At 45.3% G+C, this 20,668-nt stretch overlaps 1 protein-coding gene across 7 annotated transcripts in view; it reads right to left on the reverse strand.

The window, feature by feature from the left end:
- Positions 1 to 11,283: 11,283 nt before the first annotated feature.
- The window catches only part of LOC135401153 (relaxin receptor 1-like), a 70,955-nt gene continuing 61,570 nt past the window's right edge, over positions 11,284 to 20,668 (reverse strand). For 4 of the 7 annotated variants that reach the window (XM_064633370.1, XM_064633368.1, XM_064633365.1 and 1 more), the window contains 9 exons: positions 19,292 to 19,363; positions 19,145 to 19,216; positions 18,249 to 18,317; positions 18,111 to 18,182; positions 15,797 to 15,868; positions 14,425 to 15,035; positions 13,599 to 13,826; positions 12,582 to 12,805; positions 11,284 to 11,957 (listed from right to left, as the gene is read on the reverse strand). In XM_064633370.1, the coding sequence (XP_064489440.1) occupies positions 11,829 to 11,957; positions 12,582 to 12,805; positions 13,599 to 13,826; positions 14,425 to 15,035; positions 15,797 to 15,868; positions 18,111 to 18,182; positions 18,249 to 18,317; positions 19,145 to 19,216; positions 19,292 to 19,363 (1,549 nt within the window). In that variant the 3' untranslated portion in view covers positions 11,284 to 11,828. The remainder of the gene's footprint in view (positions 11,958 to 12,581; positions 12,806 to 13,598; positions 13,827 to 14,424; positions 15,036 to 15,796; positions 15,869 to 18,110; positions 18,183 to 18,248; positions 18,318 to 19,144; positions 19,217 to 19,291; positions 19,364 to 20,668) is intronic. The other 3 variants (XM_064633366.1, XM_064633372.1, XM_064633369.1) reach the window with 3 other exon arrangements.

Below are 20,668 nucleotides of genomic sequence, written 5' to 3' on the forward strand. Positions count from 1 at the left end.
ATTAAAAGCATTTGAACGAAGTAGGATTTGGAAAGTTAGCTGGTGCTTTTGTGAAATCAGCGCCAAAACGCACAGGACCAACGAAACAAGGACCACGCCGACATTTATTAAAACCATGCAACGTTTAAATACCTCACCTTATCGCCAACACTCAACCTTAGTCCTGTGTGTTTTGGCGCTGATTTTCCCTCCCCGCCCCAAATATCCACTTTTGTCAAGCTAACTGGTGTGAAGTCGTTGCAACACTTAACCGTAACGCGCGATGGCGTGACCAGCAGAGACGTCAGCGCCGCCAAGCGTTGACGCCGGGTGCGGGACATTAGGCTCAGGGACCCAATCTCTCGGACCAGCTTCAACGCTTGGCGGCGCTTGGGCACAATGGGCATTCGCTGTCCTCTCATGTCCATTGTTGCTGACGTGCTTGAATCTTACAAGGAGCTGCTGGACCTGGGTCACTGCATAGTATTACAGTGGGTACCTGGTCATGTCGGCATACCCGGCAATGAAGAGGCTGGCCGGGCTGCCCTACGGGGTCATCAGATACTTTCAGCCCACTCTATCATCTTGCCCAAAGGTGACCGTCAGGCCCTCGTCCAGGCTATCTCTGCAGACAAGTCAAGATCACAGTGGCTGCATGACATGACACCCTACTCTCTGCCCCACGCAGTGGATCCGTCTCTCTCTCTGTCGCTTCCTCATCGCCTTCCGCGACACTATGCATCTCTTCTTCACCGCATGCGGCTGAATGTTGCATTTACACCTGTTATGAGGCAGCGTCGTGGCCGTGCGCCATCGGACCTTCGTGCATCATGCAATGTGCGCGCTGACCTGCCCTGCCTGACTGCCCTGCCCTGACTACCAGCGGAAGCGCGAGCACGGACTGCATGCAATCGATCACCGCCCTTTCACCATAGGCAAGGTGCTGGGCCCATGGTCCAGTCTGGCTGACATTTCCGTTTTCCTTTTCACTATTAAACATATCCCCCCCCATGGTCCAGTACCGTTCATATGCACCAAGGTCTCCGTCACCTTTGGGATTTCCTGTCATCAACAGGCCTCTCCACCCTGCTTTGATTACCGGAATCCTCATCTTCATCATCTCTCATTACCTACAATTGGCACTGGGGCAGCGCCCAGCCTGCCGGCCGGCATCAGCCCCATCTCATCATCGTATCGCGTCTCTGCGCGTCACGCGATCGCGAGTTACGGTTAAGTGTGGCGACGGCTTTACATGTGAAACAGGATGTAAATAAAATGTTCATTTGGAGGACATGCAATGAAGCAGCGTCAAGGACACTGTTCTCAGAAAAAATAAACCGGTTAAAATATGGCAATTGTCGAAAAAGTCAGACAGCGGCGGGATTTTAACGAACTTCAGAACAATATTGCTTTCCATCATGTCCAAACAAAACAGGGCCGCGTACATATGTGCAAACTTGCCTTTCAGCCAGATAGACCGGACAGACATCGTATATATTCTAGTGCACGAAATACGTAATTCGAGCCTGGATGTTCCGTAACAAGGACCTTGCGTTGTTTGCTTCCACACGCTTCTAATAATAACAATCGTAAAGAGAAATACGATACTTTTCCCATTTCCGTGGCGCTAGTGACGAGTTCTAAAGAAGCCGTAGCAAGTAAACATGATGCTACTGCGCTCAAGTCGGAAAACTGAGCTCGTGATAACGTCCAGAAATTGCTGCTTCGTAAGAACATCTGTGTTTATCAACTTTCCTTCCACGAAAACATTCGCCTTTGATCGCATTTGAAACACACCGTCGTGTTGAAGAAAGAACTGGTGTCAACAGTGTCCATAACTTCTAACACATTCTTTAGAAACGCTAAAAACACTTAAAAGACAGGAGAAAAACGGACGCCCCTATAGACCCACTTCTATTTGTAAACAAGCGGTCGCACCTGCGCATGCGCATAGAGCAGACGTCGCTGGTGTGCAAAAGGGAGTAGGAAGCCACATGGTGTGCTGTGCACATCCAATAGCCACACCACTTTGCGATATGTCTTTAATAATGACCGAAAATACCCAGTGACCCGATGATCGCGCAATTTTTGCCCACCAAGCAGGACAGAAGCGCCGCGGCGTCGCTATGACGTCACGCAGTGATGTGAGTCTATAGACCACTTTACTGTTTAAAAACAAGGGCCGCTATCTGCGCATGCACGGGGTTGGTGTGGGCAAAACACACTGAACGCAGCGTGCGAATGCTTTTCGCAAGTGCGACATCTGCCGTATTGCACTGCTACACCGCTCTCGACTGTCTCCTTCCAAGTACCACACTGTGCAGTGTTCGACACTGTACCACAAACAAGCCAAAAGAGGTGCACTGATAGAGGTATTTTCACACAATTGTTGGCGGCTGCGCAGGGTATTCCGAACTCCCTTTTGTGGGTGACTTATTTGTGGAATTTGTAGTGGAGTCGGCCAAGTAAAAATAACGAAGTGGAGAAATGGTCTATCGTCACTGCGCCATTTGCTTTGTGGCTTTTCCCATCTAATAAAATTATTGGACACTATGAACAGATATTGAACAACTTTCCAGGTTAGCGCTCAATAAATGTAGCAACCTAACACGCCATTCAGGATACAGGGTGGGTCACGAGAAGCGGGCAAATTGTTTTCATAAATCCACGTCACCTTTTCTCCTCAAAAACTATACATTTCATATACCTATTTGTGATAGGGTCTATACTTTGACGTAATATCGTTTTAACAGCCAGCGCAGGCCTTGGTGAGCTTTCATAATTAATTTAGTTAATTAATAAAAATGGGTAGGCGGTTTAGATTAGAAAGTTCTAGAGCAAAGCACGAAAGTCTCTAATCTACAAAAATGGAACACACAGAAATATGACCATAGTCTTAGAAGAAGCAGGCACCAACCAGCATAGTCAAAGCTCTGCGGGGTCCATCTGGCCTTATCTAACCTAATCTAATGTAAGAGATGACACACATGTTTGCAGAATCAACAACAAGGTCGTAATTCTTCCGCTTGGATATCAATACATCATGAAACGAACCATTCCTGCGCGTAAATAAAAACGTACCATTGCACTGAGTCAACACGAGATGTCATGAAAAAATTACTGAAACTGCCATATAACGGACGCTTGAAGTTTGCTGTTTTCAAAGGTAAGAGACAATCACCAAAAAATGCATGTACAGGAACTGCGGATAAACCCACTCACATAGCTAACCCGCATGTCCTGGAGGTACATAGGGTATCGCGCTCCTTGCGGTGAAATACCTCATCCCATCGTCATGTATGTAGTTATTGTTTGCGGATAACTTGTTTGTCTGCTTACTCCCAGAATTTTTGTGGATAAGTTTCTTGGAAATAGAAGCAAGACGGCGCGTGCGACAAAAGCAGCTGATCCATTCCAGTCGAAACCAGCCAGCGGCGTAGCTCAGCTCCTTCCCAAGCAGCACAATGTACTGAAAGTCGAGTGCAATAGGGGTGGACGGGTAGGTGGAAGGCCTTGAACAGACTCTTGAAACTAAAGAACATTGATAAGACACATACCGTCCACCCCTATTGCACTCGACTTTCAGTACATTTTGTTGCTTGGGTTGAGATTTCGTTGAAAAAAAAAAAAAGTAAAATAATAGAGTAAAGGAGTAAAGGAAAAGAAAAAAGTGTGCGTTCCCTTAATAGGATATAAGCTTCCCCCCATTTTGTTTTCTTGGACATTGGGGGGGGGGGGGGGGTGCCGCGAACACGGCCCAAACGTGAAAAAGTGTTGTTCGCTCCGTACGTCCTTCTGGCATGTGATGTGCGGCGGCGTGTGGTCTATTATCACAGTATCATATGTAGCGCCGTATACCCATCTCCGTTGCTTAGCCTGATAAGAACACAATACGATACGCCTGCTTCATTAGTCGCGCAGCATGTTATCAGCAACAGACTGTGTGAACGAAAACTTCTGAGCTCTTGCCGCGCGTGCGTCTGTACGTCTCTCTCTCCTTGACGACCTCTCTTCAGCAACATTGAACGCTTGGCGCACTTAGGTAATCGCATGTGAGCTTTCGCAGTATTACAAGAATTAGTACCGCATGGATATGAACCAAAGCACAGCAGTTGTTCACTTGTATGGATCGTTGCGCAGTCATCACGATAAAAAAAAAAGAAGTACAATGTTAGTGGACTTCTCAGCAAATAATTAAATCCGTGACACGTTTGTCCGAAAATTTTCGAACGAAGTGAAGTGTGGCTGAACGACAAGAACACAGGCGAAGTGAGCAGATGCCACGCACATTGGCTGTATGGTGTCCTTGCCGTCTCATGCATCTGAATTGAGGTACACGTGCAAGTTGTTGAGCGCATGGTAGGCAACGGAGCTACGTTTCTAATCAGTTATTCAGCTTCAGTTGCTTCGCGGCGCTAACACGACAAAAATAAATAAATAAATAAATAAAGCTGCAAAACTTTGAGTCGTCGGCTTGGCTACGCTTCATTGTTTGCGCTCGCTGCCAGTACAAACACACGTGAACCATGAGATCAGTAGCTGATATGGAGCGTGTAGTTCTTGTTTATTCGTTTTTGGAAATGCGCTTTAATGTTTTAATGTTCCAGTATTACACGTTATCTGGTAACGTCTGCTAGCCAGGAGTAAGACAGCTAGGAGTTGATTATTCGTACCTCTTTTTGTTTCGCGCTCTGTTGGATCACGGTTCATCTCGTCGCTGGCCTGCACTCTGCGCACTTAATCGTTCGAAAAAGAAAACATCGAGTGGAGATGGCCGCCTGACGTTGCATTTACTTTGCCCACTACAACTTGTAAATTTCATCAAGACGATTTGTACCTTGCGGTGCATTATGGCACCGCTCGAAGCATACTTAACAATAACGCAGTTTCGTTCGCAGGAGCTGGAGGAGAGCCACTCTAATGGCGCATGGGAAAGATAAAGGGAAAACGTGTTTGGGCTACGGTGGGCAAGAAATACGGGTGTGCCAATCGGCCTATGCAATGCATGGCGAAGAGGGGGTCCCTCAAATGAAGGATAGATCGAGTCGTCGCTCGCAGCGAACCATGCGGATTCGCCACGAACTACAAAGGAAAACTAAGTCTCCGCTGTGTCTCTGTGTAAGCAATAAAACATTTTTGATGTTGAAGCTTTCTTCAGCGGCAACTGTTCCTTCTGCTTGCATTTATGGTTGTCAATTAGGGGACAGTACGTCGAAGTCGTCACGTGACAACGGCAGACGGGTGTGCCTAATGGCACACACCTGAACGTCTCGATGTGATAACACATGCCATGCTGGGATGTTCGTTGTCACCTTATCAGTAAATGCCATGGCATGACGTCATCATGCACCTGCGTGGCTCAAGGACGCGTACGCTCTAGACAGGGAACCTATTATTTATTGAATCACTATCCCAAGATTATTTCCTTTATTCTTCTATAACGATTGCATAGGAAACTATTGCGAATTCCAAAGTCTTACTAAATGAGACTTGCAAAAGAACAAAATATCCTAACACGTAACTCCATTAATGGCTAATAAGAGGACTAAGCACTCAACAAATCAGCACAGAGTACGGGTAACAAGGAGCGCAGAACGATGCGTCTACTCCACCCAACAGCCAGGCACGGAACTGAATGGTAATGCTTTTTCTCCTCTATAAAGTCATGCATCTGTCCCTGTTGCGGTTGATTTCTGAACTTTATTAATCTACAAAATTATTAAGAATTGTTCTAGCACTATTCCCATTCAGGGCAGCAGTATCGACATCGTCAAGACAAGAATGTTCCTTGTCAAAAAAGACAAAAAAATACAAATCGTCAACAAAGGAAAGCATGCATGTCGGGGCATGTCAGTACACGTCAGGACAAATCGCACGACTGCTGTGCAACAGAGGAAAACAAACACAAAGACACTTGAACAGAAAAGAATTTATTACAGAACAGAAAGACATTTATTAATTGGGTATTTAGCATTATGCAATAATTATCTGATAGCAGAAATGGGTGTCTTTCTCACAGTTTATTAGCGTGTGCCTCGTTATTTTATTTTATTTTTTTGTCTCTTATCGCTATGCGAGCAAAAGTGCGTGTAATTTTTCGCTGCTCTTTTTTATTTTCTCTACTTTTACGCAGAAGAAAGCCCCTGGTAAAAGCTGAAGAGTGTTCTATCAGTGGAATCAGGGTTGTTTGTTTGTTTGATTTTGTTGAGTGTTCGACATGCTGACGAAGTAAGCAGTGCTTAATCTTGCAGGTTTTTGAGCAGAAATGCTGGTATCTGAGCACGGAGTAGAAATTCCTATATTTCTCTGCTCCCTAAGAAAATCTGTACGTCGTTTTCCAAGCAGATCGCGTTTAGTTGACGCGAAATAGAAAAATGAACTTGTGTATGCTCTATGATGATCCGCCGGAGGCTTAGCCCTTTTCCCTGATCACCAGTGTTTTCGCATTCACTGTCGCATGTCTAGACTTGTTCAGTAGTGTCTTTCTTGCTGCAATTTTTACCCTTCGCTAATATCTTGTTGCTGTCATGTTGCGCTAGCCGCGTAGCGATAAGCGGTGATTCTCCGATTATTCCTGTGCAGTAGGACTTAAGCCTTTTCCCTGCTCACTTAAGAAACTTTGTGTATCCCTGTCTTGTGACACAAATGCGTGTAATTTTTCGCGGTTCTTTTCTTCTTTCACTGCTTTTACTCAGAATGTAGGTGAAGGGAAAAAGTCAGCATCCAGGTACAGCAGGAGATAGCTGCTGGGCAGAGGAGAGGTCATGAGAATGGAATTTGTTTGTTTTTTGTTATATGTTGTTGAGTGTCAGTATTCACTTTGCTTGATATGTTGATGGAGTAAGCTGTATGCAGTTATAAGTATTTGTGCAAAAATGCTGGCATGTGAGCGTGGAGGAGAAATTCCAATAAAGCACCTCTCCTTGTGCATTCCTGAGCTGCTGTGTGTGCGCGCGTGCTTTTTTTCCTGGTTTGCGACGTCATCATGGCATGTTGGGGCTTGTTTAGCAGTGTTGCAATTTTACCCGCCGCTGTTATCTTGTTGTTGTTATCTTGTGTTAGCCGCGTAGCGATGTCCGATGTCCGGTGACTCTGATATTATTCCTGAGCGCTCCGTCGTAAGCCTTTTCCCTTCTTGCTTAAAGGAATTTGTGTGCCCTTGACCTGTGCTGTCTTTATGAAGGGACAATGCGGCTGTGTATGTAGCATTATCTGATACCAGACATGAGTGTCTTTTTCTTAGTGTATCAGCATATGCTTCAGTTTATTTAAGTCAAGCACAAGTGTGCGCAATTTTTGCTGCTCTTTCCTCAAATGACTGCTTTTGCGCAGAAGAAAGTCGCATGGTAAAGCTGAGAAGTGCGTTTCTCTGCTTGTTTGTTAGATGTTGTTAGGAGCTCGGTATGTTGAAGAAGTAAGCTGTTATAGGTATCCGTGCAGAAATGCTTGCATCTGAGCGCAGAATAGGAATTCCTGAAGCACGGCACCCTCAGTGTAAATTAATTATTTTGGATGTGAGTCTGCTTCACTGCATGACAAGGCTGAAATGGGAAGAGAGAAACAATTGGAGCGCTTCATTAATAGAGATCCAAGTAATAGGGCAATTATAGCTTGCATAGAAAGTAGAATTTTAATAGACTCGTAAAATTATAGTTTTGTAGTTGTAGTTTTTCTAAACTGCAATGCAATAATCATTAATATGGTGGGAATGCCATCGTGTTCCCGTAAAGGCGTTCTGCCTTGTGCTTTGTCGTGCGCGAATGGAACTTTGCCTCCCGGCTTTCGCGCCTTTTTGCTTGCAGGTGTAGCCTCAGACAATGAGTATACGAGCATAGAAAGGGTCATGTATTACATAAGCCTGGTGATGATGTTGGGTGGTCTGACTTATTATTTTAAAAGAGCAGTGGTAGTTTACTGGTGTTGTGATTCTAATGACCATGATGAGCCTTTGGCGTGAAAATCGCTAATATGCACGGTGCTTGTTTTGTTGAATTTTATTGTAAAACTGATGTCGCGGAGAGTAGATGTGCGTTCGATTGCTCCGCAGTCCCCGCGCTCGCTCAATTTCTGCCTGGCTGTCGGATGGAGCAGTCGCATCGGTCTGCGCTCCTGTTGTGGTGGGTTGATTTGTTGTGTACCTGATTTTTTCGCCAACTTTGTTCCCGCTTTGTTTGCGATTTTCATGCCTGTGCACGTCGGGTGCTGGTTGCTGTTGTCCGGGCGTCCCCGCCATTTTCTATCTCCTTCTGCCTTGGAAACGAGAGTAGCGCTGGCGTGATTCTTAATAATTTTGTCATGAGATTTGTTGAGAAAGTAACCGCTAGGGGGTGCAGCTGCGGGACTTTATACAGGAGAAAAAACCATTGTGAGTCAGTTCTCTGCCTTATGGCTGTCGGATGGAGCAGTCGCATCGTTCTGCGCTCCTGTTGTGGTGCTCTTTTGTTGTTAGCTCTTTTTGTTGTTAGCTATTGATGGTTAGTATACTCTTGCTTTCCCAGCCTCTGTATTATAAGTGTTTTTCTCCTCGCATGTCCAGAGCTGTCCTAACCTGTCCAGACATGCCGTGATGACGTCACAGCCGACGTCACAGGATGTCCGGAACTGCAAGATGCTTTGCAGCCTGCCTCTGTGCTCCGTCGCCCAGCGATGGTAAGCGACCGTTCCGGACCGCTTTCTTCAAGATGGTGCCGTTGAACTTCAACTATACTCCTTCTCTCCACTCTATTTCTATCTTTTTATTTCATTTTCTGCCTATTTTTTTATTTTTATCAGCTCAAGTAGCCGGCAACTCACACACTGCTCTGGACACGTCTTAGATGCTCCCCAATTAGTGTAATGACTCACTGAATGATCCTAATTACTGTGGGGGGTCCCAAATTGCTCTAATTGCTAATTAATGGCGTCCAGATGACTGTGTGAGTTGCCGGCTACTTGAGCTGATCCAATACTACTGACAGCAGTCTCATGGGATGCTCTGCTCTGCATTTATACCTAGAGGATGAACAGTACTAAAGCTTCTACCTCATTGTATGCTGTGGTTTGGTCGGCAATGCTTCGACTTAGCAGTAACCACGTTTGTCTCCATTTTTTTTCGGAAAAAACACGAAAGAAACCTTTTTTTTTCCGAGCGATTAAAAATTTCCGGAAATTTTGCATCTCTAGGTACAACTTGCACGCCGTCTTCCGCGACGGACAGTCAATAGGGTGTACCGTATCAGCGCATGTGAAAGACCCCTCAGGCGTGCAGAATTAATCCACGGAATTTGATCAACCCTGGTGGACGCTCATGATCATAGAACAGAGCTTTGCGCATTGCGCAGAGCCGCCATGCTATCACTTACGTAGGCTATCGCCTTTGCGTACGCAAGGAATTGCGTTGGCGGTTCTACGCGCGCGCAATACATAAACAGAGCTTTGCGCATTGCGCGGAGCCACCACGCTATCCCTTACGTACGCAAAGGCGATAGCGTACGATATACTAAAACTCACTATTATGAGTACCGTTACCGTATGTCAGTGGCCACAAACGCTGTCCGGATAGGCATCCTTCTCTGGAAAGGCCGGTCCCTAGAGTGTCTGTGTGGTCAGCGATATTAAAACCACTCGGCTGGAAAGAAGCTCGCCGTAGCGACTATAGTACTGCGCGGGAGCCAGTAGGAACGCTGGATAATACAGTGTGTTAGTACACCGTTTATAACGTCACCGTGAAGTAATCGTACCTACGGAACCAATGGCATCGTTCGTATATGTCTCAGAATCTTATCCGTTGATTGGGTGCGGTAATAGGGTACTTCGGATGTCACGTTATCAAAGGTCCACCAAGATTCTCTAATGTTCCCGTCAGAAACTCTCTGCTGCTTATATACAGTGAACCCTCGTTAATATGACCACTGCCGTTTCTGCGGATTTTGGTCATAAAGCAAATTGTCATATTAAAGAGAAACGCACCGCTACGCATAACAAAAGCCGACGTATTTATGCTTTATTTTATGAAAAATCTGTTAACAATGACTATGTGAAACAATTTTCAGTCATTATTTTTTCTAAATGGAGAATAGCACCATCAATTGTGGACATGTTATCGACCTTTATCTGCTAAAAAATAACAAGCCATCCTGTAGGGCTTCGCTTGCCTGCTTCGAGTAACGTCGCTCTTCATCCCGACTGCCAAACCAGACCTGTTCCGCTTCATTCCGACCATCCTTATGTGAAAACAGCAGCACAGTGTGACCTGGTCCCCGCCTTTTTAAGCACTTCGGTGGTTCGAAGAGCGATATGGGTATAATCCCGAGGTCAGCGATTTCAGGGGACATCCAAAACCTTGACGCCCTACTTTAACACGTGTCACCCTCTGAGAGAGGTACGAGATAGCCTCTCCCGGGGGCTATTCTGAAGGTCATGTGACGCGGTCATAATAGCGGGAAGATAATGCCTGTGTCTGACCCTACTTGTGACAAAAATCTTGGTCACAGTCCGATAAACGGATTGTCATATTAACGAGGGGGATTTACATGCCGGCGGAACAGTTCCCGAGAAAAACGATCACAAAGCGAGTATATCAGATTAACAGTGGTCATATTAACGAGGGTTCACTGTATATGAGTATGACTTGCATTCCGATAGCGCGATGCCCACCTGTGTATCACCGGCTTCGTCTATATTTCTAGCTGTCTGTGTTGCGGTCTTCGTCTTCAGCTTTCTTTTTGGGAATAGCAGGCCTTCGCGTATGGTCAACCTTTTCATTTCATGGTTTTATCTTCAACACATCCCCCCCCCCCCCGCCCCGCCGATAGCTCGTGATGATGTTTCTAGATGTGCGTTTGTCTTCTAGAACCTCCTTTTGTCCGTGTACTTCCCGCTAAAGGTCTGAGTGTGTACCAAATACCCCAAGTCTCCACTCTTGGGATGTGTCTAGAATTTTTTTTTTATTTGTGTGTGTGTGTATGTGTGTATGTGCGAGAGAGAGAGAGAGAAAGAGAGATGGGGAATTGAAGGTTGTTTCCTTTTGCAGTTGTGCGAAACTGACAAGACGTCTTCCAGTCACCCCCACGTATATGTAAGTCTACATTGTGCCTGCCTTGTCATGCCGCGGCCGAATTCGAGGACTGCGATAACTGGCCGCCCGCGTCTCAACGTCGTGGAACGGAATCCTCTTGAGGCTATCATCTTTAGTCGTTCCTCCTTCAAACGTTAATGCAGTAGAAACAGTAATTTCGGAACACTGCCGCGGAAACGTTGATTATCAGGATCAACGCTTGTACTGTCTCCAATATTGTTGTGTAATGAGACAGAATAACCAGCTGCTAAATGAAGAAATAGAACTACGTTCTTTATTTCTCTTTGCTCTCAAGCTTCCATTATCACAGGCACTCTGTATTACTTTTTAGCATCCAAATGGACGCTATGGGTTTCCTATATACGGATGAACATTGTCAAGAGCTTGCGACAAGTGAGCAGGAAAACCACTTGAGCCAAAGCACCATGCCGGTGTTGAGTTTTCAATTGCGTATTCCTCTGACGAGCTAGGAGGGATGTGGACTAGACGGAACATGCACAATTTGTCAACAACGTTCTGTGTGACAGGTGCACAAATCACTCATAACGTCACTGGTGTGAGTTAGGGCTCTTGTGGCAGCGGAAACAATTTTCCAGATTCTCAATGGGACTCCCATATATGGGTTAAACGTGCTAAAATTGGTAGCACGTAGTAACCGTGTCTATGGTAACGTTATAAAACAGCAGGCATAATCTGGCTGTCGTGCTCAAGTGTCGCCGGCACAAAGGGCTCGTATAGTAGAAAAATAATAGGGCAGTATAGTAAAACTGATAATGGCGTCGAATTACAAACTTCACACAAAGTCAGAATGGACGTATATGGACGGAATTTTCGCGTGACCCGTGTTGCGGCCAGACTTTCTTGTGTCTGCAAAGAATGTAGCGTGCAGCGAAGACATGGATCGGTGATGTGGCAGCCCCACCTGAAAACCAAATGATGATCAGAGCGTTAGCCGAGTGTACCGTTCAACGCCGCAGCACCTGCATGTTGAATATGCTCTATTACAACTGAGCGGGTCTCAAAGCAGGACCAGCTAGCAGAATCATATGTGACACGAGAACTGACAAAGCTACTAGTGGTGGTAGTGGTGGTACAAAGTTAGTTACAGTATAACGGTAGCTTCACATGTAACTGGTTGTGTGGAGAGACTGAAAAGTACATGAAACATGAAAACTTGCACAGAAGTTGAAGGGAAGTGCCTCAGGACGAGACGAGAGCCGTTCTTTCAAAGAGGCTGTTTGTTTGTTTGTTTGTTTGTTTGTTTGTAAGAAAAAAGTTAAGTTAAAGTTAATGGTGGTCGTGGTACCAAGTTAACAGTACCAATAGCTTCACATGTAACTGGTTGTGGAGATTCTGAAAAGTACACGATACACTAGACGAGGGGGGACACTGGACGCACTTGAAGACAATTTGCCCCGTGTCATGCTAACTCGTCAAATCTTATCAATACGCAAGATCTTGGGTCCCGCAGCCTATGCTAGGAAACAACCCATGCCATGAAAAGAGGCCGTATTTGTATTAGTGACATCAGGTGATCAGCACTTACCAGTGTTTTCCTAGAGTTCCTGTAGAGGGGAAAAGACGACCAAGATTGAGCGGAGTGGTGGTCCGCAGAAAACAACTCTCTCCGCTCGACGTTCGACAGGAAACGATTGAGACGCTGCCTGAACAACCGTGTAGTCAACGTGTACAACACTGGGTTGAGTGCGGAGTTCACCGGCAGCAGGAACACTGCAACCCACGCATACAGGGCCTCGCTGATTGGCATACCTTAACAAAGAGCAAATTGCCGTTTGTTCTGAATTGATCCACCCAGTACGGCTCTTTTTATGTCGTATTGAACCAACAAGTGACCAATCACAATGATGTTACGATGTGTCATGGTGTAAATGCTATATGCATCCGCCACTTATTAAAGCGCCACTATATATACGGACTGTCTTCAGGATCCAAGCTGCGTGTCTGCCACTGTGTTCTCCCACAATATTGTTCGCTGTGACGCGGAAGTATCATAAATTATTTTCTACTTTTGAGAAGCATAACCTCTATTAGGGCCCTTATTAGGGCCTTTGAGGTATCGTAATAAATAAATAAATGTCGTCATGGGGTGTCCAATCTGGCCACTCGTCCGGCAACATTGCTTCTCGAAGGTCAACTTCCGCCTCCTCGCTACAGCTGCTGGCTGGCAGTCTTCCAACGTGGTGCGGAGAGCGAGGACCCGCGCTGCTGCTAGGTGACGGGCGCTAGAGCTCCCGGTGACGTCACCTACTCTTGGAGAATCCGAAACTATGAAGTCTGAAAGTATGAAAACCCGCAAGTCTTGCGGGTTTTCTCGAAAATTCCTTGAAGTGCGTAATTGTTCACTGACGGTGTATTTATATTTTGCGTAGTAAGTGGGGATGACTATGTGGTAAAGAAGAAGAAAGGAAAGAGGATGTGAGACTGCGTAGTAAGTCTTTGAGCGTACTTGTTATATAATAAGAAATAAAATAAAACAAACGTCTCTTTTTTTTTCGCTCCGTAGTGGCAGTTTAAGTCGTGAATTGTACCTGATGGTACACACCAGCAATGGCAGCAATTTTCATGATGACGATGGGCATCCAGCAGAAAAAATTTGTGCCCACGATGAAGGCGAATCGTTTTGCGATTATGCAATCCTGCTGCTGTTGTGTTGAGCGAAGACCTATCCTTGAATCGGTTATGGCGAAGAACATGGTGAAGTACGCGTAGGTAATAAAGGTGAAGGATATGCTGTTCACCGTACAGAACATGAATACGGAGTACTCCCAGCCTGAAACAAAAGACGAACGGGTGTCACAAAATTGTCACTGTCATTTCAGGTTTAGCGTTTCTTTCGCACTCCATTACATACACATTTACATTACATACACAACAACAAACATTACATTTACCAAAACAAAAACGCACAAAAAACGGATAATTAATATTTTAAAAAAGTGTGATTGTTACCCTAAATGAACGAAACCAAATTTGACGAACTACAGCGGGCTCCAACCCAGCTGTATATGGGCGTCAGGCTAATGCCCCTGATAGCCCAGGAATAGCAAGCCGGCGTGCTGTCTGGCTGATCTTTCCCCTTTTTTCTTCTTTCTTTCTTTCTTTCTTCCAATAAATCCCCCCCACCCCCCGAATCCAACCGCGGGTCATGCGAGAGAAAGTGGATTCCGGTCCCTCAAGATGATAAGTAAGATGGCGGTGTGGCGCCAATCGGACTTAGACCATGCACACATCTGCTTATTATGCTTCAGAAAGCGGAAATGAAGGACATGCTGAAGAAATATACACGGCACTCGTTAAAACTGTGCACTGCATCACAACACATTAAAACCAGCCTCCAAAACAGGCTCTTCGTATAGCAGCAGCAGCACCTCGGGACGACGGGTCGTGGATATGCAGTGGCAGGCAAACTCCGTTGTTCCCATAAAAGTCCTCGCCGTAGTAGTTGGGGCGCAGTATTGGCACGAGCGCCATGAGCACTGTCACTAGCCACACCACACCCATGCACACAGACGCGAAGAACAGCGTTCTCCTCTTGAACGATAGTGGGTAGATGATGGATAAAAAACGATCCACCGTTATCACAGTCAAGATGAAGACTGAAGCTTCGCTGCTCACTGTCGAGAGCAGCCCAAATAGCTGACACTGCCAGGAATGCCTCCAGACGTAGTCGTGCCTGATGTATTCTCCTCTGAATCTAACGTCGTTGAAGGCGATTGCGATCAAGTAAATGCCCATGAGCAAGTCGGCGATGGCAAGGTTTTTGATGTAGAAGGAGTGCACTCGGTTTTGCTCGCGAAACAACATTCTTCCTATGAGGACGATAAGGTTACCGAAACAGGCGATGAAAGCGACGATCCAGACGGAGACGCGAAGAATGAGATTGTCCAAAAGGTTGTCCAAGCTGCTTATGCCGTCGCCTCGAGGTTCGCAGACCCGAGCGTGAGGAACAGATGAGCATGAAATGAAGCTGCTGAAGTAGCTGCGAAAAATAATAAGGGATAAAGTCGTACTTCGCCTGCGGTTCATAAATACAGATAGCACTGCATTATAACAGCAAGAGACACCTAAGGCATATAGACACACTGTATAGAAACACAACGTCGTAGCCTGTGCGTGTACTTGAATGTAACGCCGTGCAGTAATAGCATTTATTGTTGTTGTTTTTAGAAACAAGGAACATTATACTTCAACGATGCCGTAGAATCTGTCGCGGTGAGGTCTGACATTATATTTAAATAAGTGAAAGGACAATAATTATGTTTGGAGTGCATTATTAGGCATAACTGTCAATTGCAGTAGGATACATCTTGCTAAAAAAAAAAAAAAAAAAAACTTTACGGACAGGTACCGTGTCCTCTAATGCTCTCATCTATGCTTGCTTTCCAACTTTACAAATGTCCAATTGCGGGTGAATGCTTGTGATCGAAGCACAAACACTTTCTCTGAAGAAGAAAAAATTGATACAGACATCGTGTGCACTCTTGTTATCTCCACTATCTTTCTAACTTTACAAATGCAAAAATGTTATGATCCCGAACGAAAGTTGCTTTTTTGTCTTTTATTTTTTGTCTGCAGAGTGCTACAAACACGAAATCTTGGACATCCTGAATCATAATTAAATTAGGAATGCTATCCTAATTTTGCTGCAAGTAGCAATTCAGTGGCCATTCACCCTATGCCGTGCGGACGTATAGTCGAAACGCGTATGAGCCAGGAGCTTGAACTACACATTGTACTTACACGTGTGTGATGTTTTTCAAAGGTGTGAACAGGCTGGAAGGTACCACACGAAATGAATTATTTCTCAGGTTGCTGGAAATGACGAGAATCACAAGTGAGAGCCACCCTCTTCACACTAAATTCGCGACAATTTATGAATTCCGTGTCACGCATCAGCAAGTATGGACGGAACAAGTCAGACAGTTCCCCGTATGCCATCACAGGAGACGAGTTCTCCGAGCGCAGTTACCCGTGTAGCAAAAACACTTAAAGGATGTTTGGGAATCATTGTAGAATCAACATGGTGCGTGTAAGCTAGTTCTCACACGTGAAAGTATTTTTATATCCGTATGTATCGTAATATGCGTCTCGAAAATATTTACCCTCAGCGAATTTTTTCAATCTGCATCCTCTTTCGAGTTTATCAGCCCGAGGCAATTGCGACTCTACGACGCTGTGCAAGCGCAAAATCTAATGTGACGTACAGCACTACAGCAGCCTCCGAAAGCCCTACATAAGTGAATAAATCCCATTACTCAATGAAAGAAGAAGCCAGAACAAACAGAGAACGACAAGAAGAGCTAAAAAATGAACGACTTCTTTTGGACGAAGATACAAGAAAATTCAATTTAGATGGCTTTAGTTCGACCGCATATTTCGTTTACGATATGAACGGCTCCCACCTTGCACTTCAAACTGTGTGTATGTTCGTCGGTAGTTGCTGCAGTTATTCATAGCAGCGAAGGAACGCATTACGTGCAATACATAATGTCTAATATCCAATGAAGAAGATGCTATAGACTGCAGCGCTTTTAGGTATAGGTACTACTATTGTAGGTATAGGTAGATATAAGATGGAAGAAAGTGGTCGCGAATGAAGGCGGACCATTGCGTAAACCGTCACAACAATGTTGTGACTGCGTATTTCGTTTTGGTCCTTATTGCTTATACGACGACACGACACGACGACAAAAAAACTAACTGCCGATATAGCCTGCAATTTTTCTATTCTTTTCGACGGTGTTTGCAAATCTCTGTCCTAACAGACAGAAGTGGACTGACTCGTATGCAGTCGACGCTCTTAATGCATGGTTACGTACTTGACATTCAAGTCCTCCTTTCCCCCTACCAGCACTTCCGCCTACAGATACACATGTACGTATGAAGACTTACGGCCAACAATGGTATAAGCGCGATGCAATCCCGAATACAACTTGTATACCATTATTCTTCTTGAAGAATCCCGAGGAAAGTATCTGATTTCAGCGAATTTTAGTCTCACTTTCAGATGGCTCATATTAAGGTTCATCACCACTAAGATTAATCATCATCACCATCGTGTGGTCGAAGTTTTGCTTTGCAACCATCACGCAGGCGTGGAGGAAGTTACATCGGATTTATCAATGCCCAACAAAACTTGCTGCTCGAAGTCAGTCTAGGATTTAGAGCACCACATAATTATACATTTTCAAGAAGAAACGCAAATGGCTGCTCCCGCTCCACGGCAAGAGTTTCGCGATCACGTTTGCGCGCACATTCTCAGTATGTGGCGACGCGGCCTAATTGTCACAAAAAGGCGTCTTCACAAACGAGGGGTGATAAGGGTATCTATGGTTAGCTTTCAGTGTGTCGTGCGGTGAAGCTGTGTTTGAAGAGTGCAGGTAATTGCAAGTAATTCAACTTGATTTAGTTTATCTATTATGACGTAAACCAATAATGTACTTTGTCATTTATTATCCAACTGGTGGAGGAGTAACACATTATAGAAAAAAATATCATAACAGTACCTCTAAGAAATATGAACAACTCGCGCCATTTTTCGAAGACCAACCAGATAGGCAATGTCAATCAACTCGCGAGGGAGCGCTTGTGCCATTCTTTTTCTACAAAAATATCAAGCACTCCACCCGATCTCCAACTGTTGAACTATCGCCCAGACGCTAAAGGATCGTGACATGCAGTTCTGAAAACATCATCGGCTAGTTTAATCGTTCGTCCGATACATATATAGTTTCAGTTCCAGTGGCCCTCATATATAACTCGACAAAATCCAGGGACCGCTCTACCTAACAGTCTACATAACGTACATCCTCTCAATGCACGTCACCTTCTAAAACCCGGCGATGCAACTCACTTTTACATCGAAGTAGACGGCTTAAGACAAGTAATGTAAACAAGGATTCCGGTAGCGTTAAAGAAAAATGAGACAAGGGTGCTTGGTCAATGAGTTTCGTAACGTCTATCACGCCAACGTATCTCTTTAACGCCCAATAGAGACAACCAAACTGTCAGTGAGTAGATGTTGCGTGAGGCAATGTAAGGAAGCTTTACTTACAGTGACGTCAGACGTATCAGAGGCCAAAAAGTATCGTTATTGAAGGCTGTGAGCTGATTTCCTTCCAAGTCCCTGAAAGTCCAGGATACGCAGTTGTCAGTACGGCAGTATGTAATGGCAGGATTCGTGTTGACTTACAGTGTGCGCAAATTCTTCAGTGCGGTAAACGGAGAGTCCAATACGCGAATTCTGTTGTAGCCGAGAACACTGAGGAAAAGCAAGGGTGAAGCGCGTGTCACAAGCAACAAGTTAATACCACGCCACATTAAAAGTTTCCTCCAACACAACAACACCTGATGTGACGATAATCTATTACTTCAACGGCACATGAAATTGTGTATAAACGTGAGTTACATGCGCGTCATATGTCACGGTTCTGTGGTTGGAGTATGTGTACGTATTTTAATTTTAGAGACCATGAAGACATTCTCGAAAATTTTGACCTCTCGGTAGAGAATGGGTTGTCAAGGATGATTTTCATCTGAAACATACGCGATCTTTGCCGTACTGCATCTCACAGGCGAAGCTCGCGCAAGATACAGCGACGAGCGACAGCCCGCCCGACACGCCCTCTTCAAGCACCATGACGTCACTCGCATCATTTGCTCACTCCAAGCCCGTTCGCCAGTACGTAAGGCACCTGTCTCTGACGTCACATATATTTTCTCCGTCGTCCCGGTAGCGGTCGGGTCGCAGTCTTGGTTAATATCTCCGTTATACTGAACAATGCTCGGTTCATACTCCGCATATGGTGAATGAAATAGCGCCCAGTAATGCATTAGAGATGCTTACAGAGGGTTTGAGGTTCCCTTAACCGTCCCTTTAATGCGTATATGCCATGTATGTAATGTAGTGTACGCCATGTATATGCCATGTATATAATGTAGTGTATGCCACGTATATGCCATGTATGTAATGTATGTCATGTATGCGTAATGAAATGCGTATGCTATATGCATGGATGTAGCTTGTGTATATACTGTTTTGTCCTTCCTGACCGCAATAATTTGAGGACTCGTATGATTTACACATACAGCATTTGTAATGAGTGAAGACCACAAAAGGCGCTCGATCCCACGTGGTACAGACGATTGTAGGACAGGGATCTGAAAAAAAGAAAAATGAACACTAATGAGATAATACACGACATGTAGGTAGTGGAACCTAAGGCGTACACGTACAAGACATGAAGGTTCTTGAGGTACTGCATTCCATACGGTTGTAGGCTGTTGATGTTATTCCCATCAATCCACCTGCAGTGGGACAATAATCTACTGCAGTACGTGAAGTCGCATAACAGCTTGAAAATATATAAGCGAGGCATAAGTAATAACAACACAAAACCAGATCATAACCAAGCCGTTGTCGCGCTGTCTGTCACCCTTGGCCCGCCAACAATGGCTGCATGACATCACTTAATGACCACTCCTCCATGCAGTTACCCGTCATTATCATTTAAGATGCCAGGTGGCTTCCCTCGCAGCTTTACGTCACTTCTGTGGCGTCTGTGATCCTCTATATCATCGAGGACTGTGACTGGTATACGTGTGAGCGCCGGGTGATTCGACGCCAACTTGAGCTCCTTGACCATAGACTACTCAGCTTGTCTAAAGTACTTTGCCCATGGAGCTCCCCTGCGCATCAGTGCCGGGCTCTTCGCTCCCTTTTTGCTTTCATGCAAGCCACTGGACTCCTCGAATAGTTCTAAACAGAACCCCGACCTGTCGTCGCTTCGCGCTCACCATAATTCATCCTCTGATATTAACATCTGTGAAGTGTGGTGGGGTTCTGTGGCTAGCACGGGAAACATCCCACGTCATCATCGCTTCTCTTTCATTTATTGTTGTGGTTGTGGTTTCGCGCTGTCGGTCGTCAATGCGCCATGAGTCCCACTGCTCCAAATTAAAACTCGATGAAGATCAGAGCAAGATTTCCAGAGGTGTCACTGTCAGTCCGAAGCGAACATTCCCGCATTATTTTGTTATGGGATAAGCTTCCTACTGCCTTTCAGTAAAGACCGATCCTACCAATACCCCCTATCCCCCCGATTTTATCAATACGCGGTCTCTCTGGACAGCTTTTCGAAATTCACACTGATATTGATTTAACGCCGTTGCGAATTTTCTTTATTGATGTTTTTAGGGGTGTATCGAAAGAACAGAATATTGACGAAAAATGTGGCACTGACGTTGTGTAACACACCATGGAACTACTAAAAGATGCAAGCGCCATGGCAAAAACCTCCCCAGAACCTTCTAATGGACCTTTTTAACATACGCGTCGTATCGTAGCGGATCTCCAGCGAACCACGCTCGGAGCGCGTCAAAACAAATCCTCGTGGGTAGCACAAAAGACCAATACCAGTCCGGAGTAGGACCAACGAGCTGGCGCCGTTCGTGCGGTCTCCCCACTGGTCCCTACTTCTATCGTCGCCGTACCGCGCCGTCTAGTGAAGACGGAGGTAACCCTCTCCGGCGCCTCAAGGTCATGCGCATAGGCCGTTGTGAAAAAGGTCCATACCATGGTCCTATGTGTTCATTTCGCTGTTCTCGCTCTGT

This window comes from Ornithodoros turicata, chromosome 7, assembly GCF_037126465.1.
Source record: "Ornithodoros turicata isolate Travis chromosome 7, ASM3712646v1, whole genome shotgun sequence".
NCBI classification, from domain to species: Eukaryota; Metazoa; Arthropoda; class Arachnida; order Ixodida; family Argasidae; genus Ornithodoros; species Ornithodoros turicata.